This window comes from Pelodiscus sinensis, chromosome 1 (genome assembly GCF_052426305.1).
Source record: "Pelodiscus sinensis isolate ZL-2025 chromosome 1, ASM5242630v1, whole genome shotgun sequence".
Classification (NCBI taxonomy): Eukaryota; Metazoa; Chordata; order Testudines; family Trionychidae; genus Pelodiscus; species Pelodiscus sinensis.
The window spans coordinates 109,716,504-109,729,450 of NC_143052.1; the positions used below are offsets into that span (position 1 = coordinate 109,716,504).

A 12,947-nucleotide genomic window follows, 5' to 3' on the forward strand; every position below is an offset into this window, starting at 1 on the left:
AGGGAAACTCTATGCCCCCCTCCCGGCCCCGGACCCCTTAAAGGGGCACGGGCTGGCTACGGTGCCCGTGCCAGGTGCAAGCCTGCCAGCACCCAGCTAGCAGACCCTGCACCTGGCACGGCACAGAGCCACCCACCCGATGCCCCCCAGCCCACCCCCTCTTGCCGGGACCAGGCTGGCGGCTCCCGGGAGCTTGCCCTGGACCGCAAGAGGCGGGCACCTTCCTGGGCTAGTGCGGACATCGTGGACCTCGTCCACGATCTCCGCACTAGGCACAGGAAAGTGGCCGTCTAGGGCAGGAGAGCTGCCAGCCTGGCCACCCAGGACCAGGTGTGCATGAAAATCAAGGGGGTCCACTGAGACCCCCGACACTGAGCCCTGAGCTTACAATGGCCGTCCTGGGTCAGACCAAAGGTCCATCTAGCCCAGTAGCCTGTCTGCCAACAGCGGCCAACCCTAGGGACCCTGGAGGGGATGGACCGAAGACAATGACCAAGCCATTTGTCTCGTGCCATCCCTCTCCAGCCTTCCACAAACTTTGGGCAGGGACACCACTCCTACCCTCTGGCTAATAGGACTCCATGGACCCAACCTCCATCACTTTATCTCACTTCCCTTTAAACTCTGTTCTAGTTGTAGCCTTCACAGCCTCCTGCAGCAAGGAGTTCCACAGGTTAACTATTTGCTTTGTCAAGAACAACTTTCTCTTACTAGTTTCAAGCCTGCTACCCATTCCTTTCCTTTGGTGTCCTCTAGTCCTTCTTTATGGGAACTCAGGAAGAACTTTTCTGAATGCACCCTCTCCACCCAACCCCTGCTTTTAGAGACCTCTATCCTGTCCCCCCTCCGTCTCCTCTTTTCTAAGCTGAACAGTCCCAGTCTCTGTAGCCTCTCTTCATCTGGGACCTGTTCCCAACCCCTGATCATGTTAGTTGCCCTCCCCTCTCCCAGCCTTTCTCTTCCCCTCTCCCACCTCCTTTTCCCAGTCTCCCCCAGTTTTTTTCAATAAAGACAGAGTCAATGTTGGAAGAAACGTTATCTTTATTTTGTACATCAATAAGAAGGGGGGCTAGGGAAGGGCAAGTGGAAGGAGGTGAGGGAGGAATGGGGTACGAGCCCCCGATGGGGAGGACTGGGCTGGCTCTGCGGGCTTCTGGGGGTGGAAGCTCTCCTGCAGCCCCCCAATTACTCCCTCTCCCCAGATGGCAGCCTGCGGCAAGTGCAGCCGGGCTGATGGCCGAGTGGTGTGATGTGCCCAGTGTGGGCACTCAGGGCACTCCAAGCCAGAACTTCTTTGCAAGCGGGGCACCCCTTAGAACTGTGTGTCCGGGGTGGGGGTCGGGACCCTTTAAGCGCAGCCCTCGGCTAGCCTGAGACAGTATCTCCATGCTCTAAGTCCTCCTTTTATGCCCTGCCGGCACTGCTTCCGGCCATCCTTAAGCCCTGTTCAGAGTCCACTCAATGTGGACTTACTAGTTCGAACTAGCAAAACGCTAATTCGAACTAGTTTTTAGTTCTAGATGCGTTAGTTCGAACTAGCTTAGTTCGAATTAACTAATTCGAACTAAGTTAGTTCGAACTAGCGCTGTAGTGTAGACGTACCCAGAGTTAGCATCACCTTAGAGCATTAAACTTCTTTCTCTAGCCTGGCGCCTCTGCCTCTGGTAGGCAGTACTGGGGTTCACTGTGGGAAGACAGCAGAGGAGGAAAGAAGATAATGGGCTCATGCTGAAGTTTAAAGCTGGTTCTAAGGCAAACCTGTATCCAGGCATCAGAACATTTCTTGCATAGCTAGAGGGGGTGGAGCACTGACAAGACACCAGTTAGGAGGCGCAGTGGATGTGAATCACACGTGTATGTATTCTTGTGTGCAGAGATGATTTTTATGTGCAGGACAACAGTGCACAATTCATAAGGAGTGGACTCATGCCAAGCCAGTCTCTTTCAGGCTATTGCCACAGAATACAGTTTTATTGGTTAAACAGAAACTTGGGCAATACAGTAAAATAAAGTAGTGCCTCTGCCCAGTATGGACTGCAGCTCCCAGAGTGTTTTCCTGCACTTTTCCCAGTCCCCTTGCCTTGACCCAATGACCAGCTTACCAGCTCCCTCCAATTCACCTACTCAGCTGAGCTCTTGTTGGCCTTCATAAGGATGCAGATGCTCTTGAAGCTGTCCACTGGTTCCTAGCCTGGGAGGCAGCTAGTTAGTTTCCTTTTGGAAGGACCTCTCCCCCTCTGACATATCTTGCCCAGAGAGCCTTGCTGGGTCCCAAGATAAGCCCTATTGTCAATACCCTTACCCGGAGTTCAGTCTCTTCTTTTTAAAGCAGACATCTCAGCTTTCAGAGTCGCTAACATCTCATGCTTTTCCACCAGGCTCTGACTCTGCAGGAGGATTTCAGTGCCCAATTTCATCAGCTTCTCCTCCTGAAGCAAGCACTGGTGCTGCTCACCATTCTCTTCTTTTACTCCAAAGCAGACTAGCTCCTCCTCTCTTTATGGCTCTGGTTGAAACCTTATCCCTCGAGGAGCACATTTCTTCCAGCTCGTGCAAGCACTCTGCCATCTGAGTTGGTAGCCTGCTAAGTTCTGCAAAGACTTCAGCTCTATTCTTGTCAGCCACAGAAACCTTCCCCAGATTTCTCTCATTTACTCTTAAATTGGTTTTCTCATTGACTGGCCAGACCTCTGCTGTCACTGTCACATCTACTCCACACACTACCTCCAAGTGTGTGCTGGCTTATAGATCTAGTCCTCTGCATCCCTGTCTCTTCCTCCTTCACTTCAGATGCCTGGGGCTGACGTGGTTCGGTTAATAACCTGTGCTTTTCTCCCCCTTTTACTCAGCCCCGAGGACTGTTTCTCTTGGTGCACAGACCCTGTTTTTCTCAGGGCCATCACTCACTCCTGACGTCCCAGTTCTCTACTGTGGCCTGATTCCCTTGCTCACAGCCTAGGAGAGAAGCTATTGGTAGGGGATTCCAGCCTACCCTCTTGGGTGAAACAGCACCCCATTACTGAGCACTTCTTTTTTAGATCTGCCCTGCTTTCTCCCATGACAAATACACTCCTGGCTTCCCTGCGACCCCCAAGGGAACTTTTCACTAGGTCGCTGGTCGCTCTTCCGGAACCCACTGGTTTGACTTAACAAGGACATTCTCTCCTGCAGGGGTCTCCCCAGGTCAAGGCAGTGTGTCGTCTTGCCTTCCCAAGTGGGACCCTCCTGGTCTGGCATGCTGCCCAGCTCCCTTCGTGTCCACCCTCTCTCCACTGCCTCACCCATGGACGATGGTCAGAAACACCTTGCCCAGCTTTGAGTTCCTACAGGGGGATGTTATAGGGTGGTCCCCTGGGAATCTCTCTTGCCTTAGCTACAAACCATGCTCAGACCACCTTCACTAGCACAGTGCTTTATGATTACCTTCTATCAGGCCTCTGCCTATAGTGGTGTTTACTGTACACAAGCTCTAGTCAGCTGCTGTCTCCTGGGGAAATGGAGCAGCACTAACAGCAACCAGCTCTGCACCTCCCCTTCCCAGAGCTTCTTTCCTTTCTCTTGTTCTGCTCCCGTCTGCAAGGTTCACTTCTCTATTTAATTAGCTCTTCAGTGATGGTCCCTACCCGTTAATGGGTCTTCCACTTTGCTCCCAATTAACTTGTACTGGTGGGGATTTGAGTGCCAGGCTGTTGAGTCAGCTACTGACTCAGAATTCTGCTCAAATTGTTGCAAGTCCACCAGGTTCTGTCAATGGAATTCATCTCTGGACACAACCAACAGGTAGGGAGGTTTTGCAACCCGTGTTCCCTGTAAGCTCAGTGCTTGGGCGGCCACTCAGGAGAGATTCCAGTGCTGCCCAGCTGATTAGTAGAGCCCTCACCGATTAGTTTTGTGTTTCTATTGGTGGTGCACATACACATGCTTTTGTGCACATAGAAAAAATTATTCTGCACGTGGGTGGAAAAAATCTCCACATGGACGGAAAAGATTAGAGGGAATATTGCCTACAACTGTTGTGCTGTCCCACCATAGGCTCAGGGTACTCAAATGACTTGCTCTGTTGCAGAGTTATAGGGAAGCAGGAGGGATGCAGCCATTAATGGGAATCTTTCTTTGTGTCCCTATGTTCCTGCAGTACCAGGGTCAAGTCAATCTCCATGTGTTTGAAGACTGGTGCGGCAGCTCCATTGAGCAGCTCAGAAGGAACCTCCACTTCCCACTGTACCCTCACGTGAGTATATGCCAACAGCCTATCCTCTTCCCTGCACAGTGCAGCATCAAAACTCCACACTGCTGGACCCTATTCCTCTTCTTTCCTTTTAACTGTACCCACCTCTCCTCTCCCTTCCCCAGGCCCACCTTTTACTACTCCTCCCATTCCATACTGCACCCTCTCCGGCTAGTCCCATCCCCTCAGTTCCATCTCCTCCTCCCTTCATCCTCTTCCCTGCATCTGCCCCATGTCTCACCTTCTCTCCCATTCCTTCTATCAGTCCCCTCCCCTCCTATACTGATACTTCCCGTTCCCCTCCCTATTTCATTCTTTTTTTGTTTCTTCCACCTTCAGATACGAACCACATTGAAGAAACTGGCAGTATCACCAAAATGGACAAACTATGGGCTCCGTCTGTTCGGCTATCTGCACCCTTTCACTAATGGTGAGGAGGTGCCATGGCAAATCAGGATTGTCATGCTGCCCCGGCCCCTGCTTGAGACCAAACAGAAATGCTCTTGTGGGCAATTCTAGCTTGATGTCTCTCTAGCTAGGAGCCCAGACATATTGTCTAGCTGTGACTCCAACTGAGGGTGGTTGGCATGGATCATATGGGCACACTCCTCATGGGCAGGGAGAACACAGATATGTAATTTCTGAGCAAACAATATATTCCTGCATGCCCAACACTGATTCACATACACACACGTGCAGCCAGGCATGCTTCCCATGTGTACCTAGCTGTCCACACACACAACCTACCAGCATTTGCACACACATGTACACATGCCCATACTCTCTTGTGTGTGCATATATGATTCCATGCAGCCACCTCTATCCTTAGAGGCACGTGTGTGTGTGTGCGCGCACATACACACACGTCATGTCCCTGTCAGCATCCATACAACCTGTGCCCCTTCCACCCTCCCCGTTGCTAGCCATCCATCCATCCACATGCATCTGTCTGTTGCTCCTGGGGGCATTCTGCACCAATCAACAAACAACAATCATACATAATTTTGTGCACAATATTTTAAAATTCTAAAAAAATCTGCAAATTTTATTCGTCAAAATAACACTTCATTATCATACCAGTTTCAATTATTATTTCAAAAATAGTGACTAGGAAGTATGTGTATAATAATATCAACACACAAACACCCCCCCCCCAGGAGATGAGAGTTAAAGAAACCCCTGTGACAATCCAGTTCCTGTTTCTCTGCCCACTTCCCTGCCCCAGAGCCCAGCAAGGGAGCCAAACACCACAATCCCTCCCTCCTCAAGCCCACCTGCTCTCCCCAGCCTATGCAGCCAAAACCCCTGTCCCCAGAACCCAACCATGGGGCCCCCAAACCTGGAGACCCTCCAACCCAGACACCTGTCCCCCTCGCCTCTCCAGAGCTCAGGATTCCAGAGGGAGAACAGCTTGATGAGACTCGGGTGGTTGCATGGAGTTTCTTGTGAGCCACCCTCATTCTCTCAGGTCATGCTGGGCAGTGCAGCTGCCAGGAACTATGGATGTAAAGGGGCAACCAGTTAACCAGTTACCTGGTAAGCATAATTTACCCGTGCTGCGCCCTGGGCCAGTTAACTTGTTAAACATATAGCTCCCTCTGTCTGCCTCCAGCAGTGTCTCTTTTTGTGCAAACTGTGGTCTGCAGAGTCCAGTGTCTTCTAGTGGCAGCTAGCAGCTCTGTAACCATTTCTGTGAGGGGAAAAGAAAATTCTGCACACACGTTAATTTCTGCAAAACTCTGCATGGCACAGTGGCATAAAATTCCCCTAGGAGTAGTCTATTCACAATCTCCTTCTAAGCACCCATTCCCATCCCTGTGAGCGTGAACGTGCCACCCTTCAGCCCCTATAAACTGCCCCACCTATGCATCTTGGTGAGCATCCCAAAGCCTCACACATAAGCCCACACAACTGTGCCCGCCTCTGTGCTTCCCTGGGCACATTCCCAGATGCAAACACACACTCTTTCCCGTTTGTAAGCAGAAAAGAAGCTGAGGAGAATCTGTGTGAACTTCTTAGCTTCCCCCTCTGTTAGATTTCAGCCAAACTCAGCACAGCTGAGGGGAAATAAGTTACCTAGAGGGTAAGAAACCAAACTTCATTTTGTTGCAGCAGGAAGATATTTAAAAGTATTCACTGAATTTTAGTTCTGAAGGTTTCCCAGAGAACAGAGAGAGGAGAAGGGGTAGTAGAGCAGAGGACAGGTGCTGTTTCGGAGGGGTCAGGCGACCCCTCTCTAGCAGTGGAACTTTTTCTGTCTGTGTGTAGACCCTGTTAATGCAGAGCACCACCTAATCTCAGAAATCTCTTGGCAGGGGACTTCGAGTTTGCTATTGCTGCAGATGACAATGCTGAGTTCTGGTTGAGTCCAAATGAAAAGACCTCTGGTCTCCAGCTGCTGGCCAGTGTAGGCAAGGTACAGCACATGCTGCATGGCTGTTTTAGTCAAGGCTCTAATATGTCTGGAGGGATGAAAATCCTTCTGGTTTACATTGTATTTCAGGAGGAAGAAATGGTGGCTGGAATAGCCAAGCCGGCATCTTGATCAGACTGTGCGAGATCCCCGCAAATGGAGGACTTGCACCACCTGGCATATTCTTGGGCAGCTTGATTTATTCCCAAGCTGCTGGAGTCCTGGGCTGTAATCAACAGACATGGCTGAGTTTCCGGCTTCTACAGCTCATGGACAGATTTCCCAGAAGAATGGGTGTTATCCCCACCGCTGGACAGTAACTATGGAACTTAGGTGAAGAAGTGAATTGTAACCTGGGCATTTTCTGTCTTCTCACAGACTGGCAAGGAGTGGACAGCACCAGGGGAATTTGGGAAATTCCGAAGCCAGCAATCAAGGCCTGTGAGGTGAGTGATCAGAAACAGCTGGGAGTTATAGAAACATAGAATCCTAGGCCTGGAAGAGACCTCAGGAGGTCATCGAGTCCAGCCCCCTGCCCAAGGCAGGACCAATCCCAACTAAATCATCCCAGCCAGGGCTTTGTCAAGCCGAGACTTAAAAACCTGTAGGGATGGGGATTCCACACCTCCCTAGGTAAGCCATTCCAGTGCTTCACCACCCTCCTAGGGAAATAGTTTTTCCTAATATCCAACCTAGACCTCCCCCACTATAATTTGAGACCATTGTTCCTTGTTCTGCCATTTGTCACTACTGAGAACAGCTTCTCTCCAGTTCCCCTTGTGCTCAGAGAAATAATCTGGATTTAGTCCCAAGTATACCCACTCTGCAGTTTGCATTTATTGGTGTCTGAAATTACAAAGGTTTTCATTTACCATCTTCTGTTTTTATATGCTGGATTTGGTTTTCACTGAGGGTATGTCTACACTTGCACCCTCTTTCGATAGAGGGATGCAAATGAAGACATTCGAAATTGCAAATGAAGCCAGGATTTAAATATCCCATCCTTCATTTGCATAATCGCTTTATGGCGCTATTTCGAAATACAAAACGTGGTGTAGATGTGGTTATTTTGGAAGAACACCCTTCTTCCGAAATAACCCTTATTCCTCATAAAATGAGGTTTAACAGTTATTTCGGAAGAAGGGTGTTCTCCTGAAATAACCGCATCTACACCGCATTTTGTATTTCAAAAAAGCGCCATAACGCAATTATGCAAATGAAGCACAGGATATTTAAATCTCGGCTTAATTTGCAATTTCGAATGTCTTCATTTGCACCCCCCTATTGAAAGAGGGTGCAAGTGTAGTCATACACACACACACACACACACACACACACACACATACACATACACACACACACACACACACACATCTGATTGGTCAGCTTAGTAGCATGGGGGTTTCAAAACTGAAAATTTTATTTTCAAAATGGGCCTTTTCCCCCTTTCTTTAATTTCCTATTAGCAGAGTGTGGCTTCAGAGCTAGGATCCTTATCTGTAAGGGCTTGTCTTCACTAGCAATTAAATGTACTTAATTAATTGCTCGCATTAACTTGCTTCCTATCCAGACATAACCACCCAGTTCTTCTTCCAGGGGATTCCCCTATGTGTGCTCCACCTTAGATGTCTGGGGTGCTGCTGCGCACCTGGTTGGAGATGTTTGGTTGCAGTGCCCTATGGTAGGCTGCGCGCGCTGACCAGATGGCACACACAGTGCCGCTACTAGGCGTTCGCAGCAACTGTCCCTTCAGTTCCTTCTCTGCCGCCAGTCAGAACCACAGTTGCTCTCCAGCTTTTTGCTAAAATCTTCATCGTTCATTGTTGTAGGTAGTGTAGTAGAGTACAGTTTTTCACAGTTTTCAATCATTAAAAATAGTTATCGTTGAGCGGTGAGTTTCTCTTTGCTATTGTGGCTGTTTGACAATATTTCCTTCCCGGGATGCCAGGTTCCCCAAGCTTTAAACGCTGCCTGTCCTGCAGGCTCTTAATCCCTGTCTCCAACAGGCATTCACACTGTGTTCAGTGCCTGGGACAGGCACATGCCACCGCCCAGTGCCAGCACTTCAGATAGCTAATGGGCTGCATGCGCAAGGCTACAACTAAAACTTCTTTCCTTCAAAAACACTGGCCTCACCTCCAGAGCTCTGCACTCCATTCCGCCTCATCAGCCCTCTCTGCTGGCCATGTCTGAGAAGGCTGCTCCTTTAGGCTCCGGTACCAGGGTCTCTTTCTCTGACCAGGAAAAGATCCCTTTCTTTAAATAAAGGTGACTCCCCTTCAAAAAAACAGAGGCAAACACACAAGATACCCCCTGCACCGACCTCGACTCAGGTACCGGACAGAAAGGTACCAAGACTGTCAGAGACCGACGGTTCCCAAGGCTCCAAGGACCTTACTAAAGTGGGCACCAAGGCACCAGAGAAGCCCGACTCAAAATCGGCGCCACCGGCACCATTCAATTCAGCCTCGGTATCGACAAAGGCAAAAGCCAAATCAGCACCTTTGGAGGCACTGCCAGCACCAAAGACACCTAGGTCCCACTCGGCACTGTCAGCACCTGTGCCACCCCTGGCACCGAAGAGGCACAATCATGTGGCACCAGCGACTGCACATGCAGCACCGTTGGCACTGCAACTAGTGGTTGTACCCCCCTCGACACTGCCTTCAGCACTGGTGACCCTAGCACCGCAGCCTTTCACTATGGCAGAGGAATCTAGAGTAACATCCATGCCGACAACCCTGCTATTTGGCACCGACGGTACGCCCTCATCTTGCAGGTTCACTCTCTCTACTCTTGAGTGATGAAGACGAGGAGACCCTGCTGATGGCCCTGCAATGCCTTCCCACGATCCCCCAGGATTCCTATCCAGTGGCCTATCTTGCCATTGATTTATTCTCTGTTCCCAGAGAGAAGTCATTGACTACCGTATAAAAGATTACTCAATGTCCTGTTTCCTAGTCATGTGTGACTTCCAATGCAAGCAACTTCAATCTCTCTAAAGTGTCCACTGAATAGGGGTATGTCTACACTACCCTCCTAATTCGCACTAGGAGGGTAATGTAGGCATACCGCACTTGCAAATGAAGCCCGGGATTTGAATTTCCCGGGCTTCATTTGCATAAGCCGGGCGCCGTCATTTTTAAATCCCGGCTAGTTCGAACCCCGTGCCGCGCGGCTACACGCGGCACGGAGTAGCTAGTTCGGATTAGGCTTCTAATCCGAACTAGCTATACACCTCGTGGAATGAGGAGTACAGCTAGTTCGGATTAGGAAGCCTAATCCGAACTAGCTACTCCGTGCCGCGTGTAGCCGCGCGGCACGGGGTTCGAACTAGCCGGGATTTAAAAATGGCGGCGCCCGGCTTATGCAAATGAAGCCCGGGAAATTCAAATCCCGGGTTTCATTTGCAAGTGCGGTATGCCTACATTACCCCGCTAGTTCGAACTAGTGGGGTAGTGTAGACATACCCTAGATGGTCTGAGCATGCCACCAGCTGGCCAGAGGCTTAACTGTGAGGCATTCATGGAATTTTGATGCAAGGCTCAACTAAAATGCAAAGCTCTACTCTGGCTGAGATGAGAATCCACCACACTGAGCCACAGTGCTGGGAGAGCCAGGGGCTTATGATGGTCTACCAAAAGGCCAAGGCCAATAATTCGAGATCTGGTAAACTCTAATGTGCCCGAGAATCTCTTCACTCTGGGCATTCATGACACTGGCCAATAACAAATTGCGTAGACTCCTGCAGGCTGGAAAACAATGTTGCTAGCTCTTGCAATATTATTGCAAGTCTCATGGTATTCAATAGTTTACTGATGGCATCAGCTTTTGGAGATAAGCAGCTATATGAGAGTTGCAACTTTCCTTTAAAAAAAAGTAAGATTCTAGCCTTCATAACTGTGGACAAAAGCTTGAAAATGTGATTTGTTTGAACCCATGTATTTTAAGGGCTCAGAAACCAGAAGGGAAATACAAATAATATTTATCTATAATGTCATGATTTTTTAATATTTTAAGGTGGCAATATTGGGAAAGAGACTTGAAAGTAGGGAAACTTCCAAATTAGAAAGGTACTGGACTCCCTACGGAGTACATTAAAATGGTGACAGTATGCCCCCTGGTGGATATCACACAGATTTCTCTAGAGAACTATAATTTTGGTAGGAGGAAAAGGCTGTTTCTCCTAAGAAACAAACACACACACAAAAAAAAAAAAATCCAACAGTCACCTCCAGACAAAAGAGAGAGAGCCCATACAATACTTCCCAGATTCTTTACAATATTCTACTTAGCAACTAGCCATGTTTCCCAAGGGGGGGACTAAAATTCTGGTGTCCAGAAGCATTAGCTGGAGGTAGAGGTTCACCTTGCACCCTTTGAGTGCCACATGCAGAATCATGAGTATGCCCTGCCTGCAACATATGAGCATCCTCTGGAGATCTCACATCCCACAACTGACCAGGCCCAACCTTGCTTAGTTTGAAAGCAGGATAGGTTGCAGCCGAAGGTGTGGTATGGTTGTGCCATAGTCCTTGAATGAGAGGAATGAAGCAAGCAAATGCCACTGAACGTTCCCAATGATACACACGAGTTTCTCTTTTTTGCAGATTATCAGCAGCAGGCAAGTACTACTTTGAGGTACTGCACAAACAGGATGACAAAGGAACAGACCATGTGGAAGTGGCAGTAAGTGCCCCCATGCAGCCGGTTTCATATGCACTGATGGAGCTTGAGAGTAAGATTAGTGATAACTTCCCTCCCTGCCCACTTCCCCACTCTGCCCAGGATGCCCCTGTTCCCATCTTGGAACCTTTTCAGTAAGGGACAGTCCTGTTTGCATCCTGGCCCCTTATCTCATTCTGCCTGGGATAGTCCCACTCAGTTCCCGACCTCTCCCATCTCTTCCCCGGGCTCCATCCTTTCCCTTTTCACCCACTAGTCATGGGGAATTTTGCTCCTTTTCCCTTCCCTTCCCTGTTTGATGTTCTGTATTGATTTGGGGAAGGAGGCTTCTCAGCGGCCCCATATGGTTCTAGACAGATGTGCTCTCTTCTTTTTCCTGCTGGATGGATTAATTCAATAAATGCTTCATGCTCATCTCTTTTTCTATTCCAGTGGAGGCTGAGTGACCCAGAAACTAAATTCACAGTCATAGACTCCCAGTTCCTCTCCCTTTTCGCTAGTAAGTATCTCCTCCTCAGGCTTAGTGCCTCACAGACTTGTCTATGTATCTCATTGTTCATTCCAAGGCGCCACAGATGTTTCACAACTGATTGCAGCCCATCCAGGCACATGGAAATAACATACTGGGAATGCAGCATGTTAGAAGGGGCAGAGGGAGGTTTAACAGGGTAGGGGTCAGAAGATGTGATCTGGCCAAGTTTTGGGGCAGGGGAAAATTGGGAGTTTCACAGAGCAGGATCTCAATGCGTTTCAGAGAGATTTGGAGTCCATTGCAGGGGAGAAGAGATGGGATCTGGAGAGACTGAGAGCGCCAGCATGGAACAGAGAAACTGTTCCAGCTGGTGGTAGTAGTACAGGAGAAAGATCTACTGCCTGCTGTGCAGAGACTGGGCAGCTAGGAGGGCAGCAGAATGAAACCTGGAATATGGGAGCCAAGGGAACATGCTAGAAGATGGACAGGAATGAAGCCAGCAAAAGGAGGAGGAGGGATCTGTGAAGGATTTCTTAAAGCTAAAGGGGAGTTCTTGTGCTGGATGTTGAATGAAAGGGAAGCCACCCACGTTATCTGAGGATGCAATTACAACCTTGAGCCCCTCAAGTTCATTCAAAATGCTGCTGGGATCATCTTCCTGGCTTGTTTCTCTGTCCATGTCACCTTCCCCTGTTAAGTCCTTCCATGGGCTCTCCTTTCTCCATGACATCAGACACAAGTTTTTTGTCTTTACCTTTATGTCCCTTCACAGTTTTGCTTAGCCCTACCTACCATCTATAGTATCAACCCCACATTCATTCTGCCAGCATTCTCAGCCTTTATTGATCATCCATATCAGCTTCGCTCTCAAACACGTCTGGGCTTTCTCCCAGGTCACCCTGTATGCATGGGAAAACTCCCTCATATAATCCATACAGCCACTACCATCTCTTTCTTCAAACCCCACTTTGAAAACCACCTCTGCTATTCTGGTCTCTTCTAGATTTTGAGCTTTCCAGGAAAATGTTCATATAGTGTTTGGCACAGTGAGGATCTGACCCTGACTGGGGGTTTTTGGACAGGACCATAAAATAACTCGTTTCTGAGAACGAGATTCCAAATTGAGTTTGGAGAGAGGGTGCTGGAGT

At 49.1% G+C, this 12,947-nt stretch overlaps 1 protein-coding gene across 2 annotated transcripts in view; it reads left to right on the plus strand.

Annotated features, from left to right (window-relative positions):
- Positions 1-12,947, plus strand: part of B4GALNT3 (beta-1,4-N-acetyl-galactosaminyltransferase 3) — a 108,293-nt gene that overhangs the window by 75,846 nt on the left and 19,500 nt on the right. The window contains exons 4-9 of one of the 2 annotated variants that reach the window (XM_075940924.2): positions 4,136-4,231; positions 4,568-4,658; positions 6,544-6,644; positions 7,020-7,087; positions 11,252-11,330; positions 11,760-11,826. In XM_075940924.2, the coding sequence (XP_075797039.1) occupies positions 4,136-4,231; positions 4,568-4,658; positions 6,544-6,644; positions 7,020-7,087; positions 11,252-11,330; positions 11,760-11,826 (502 nt within the window). Of the gene's footprint in view, positions 1-4,135; positions 4,232-4,567; positions 4,659-6,543; positions 6,645-7,019; positions 7,088-11,251; positions 11,331-11,759; positions 11,827-12,947 lie in introns of those variants that run through there. The other variant, XM_075940941.2, reaches the window with a different exon arrangement.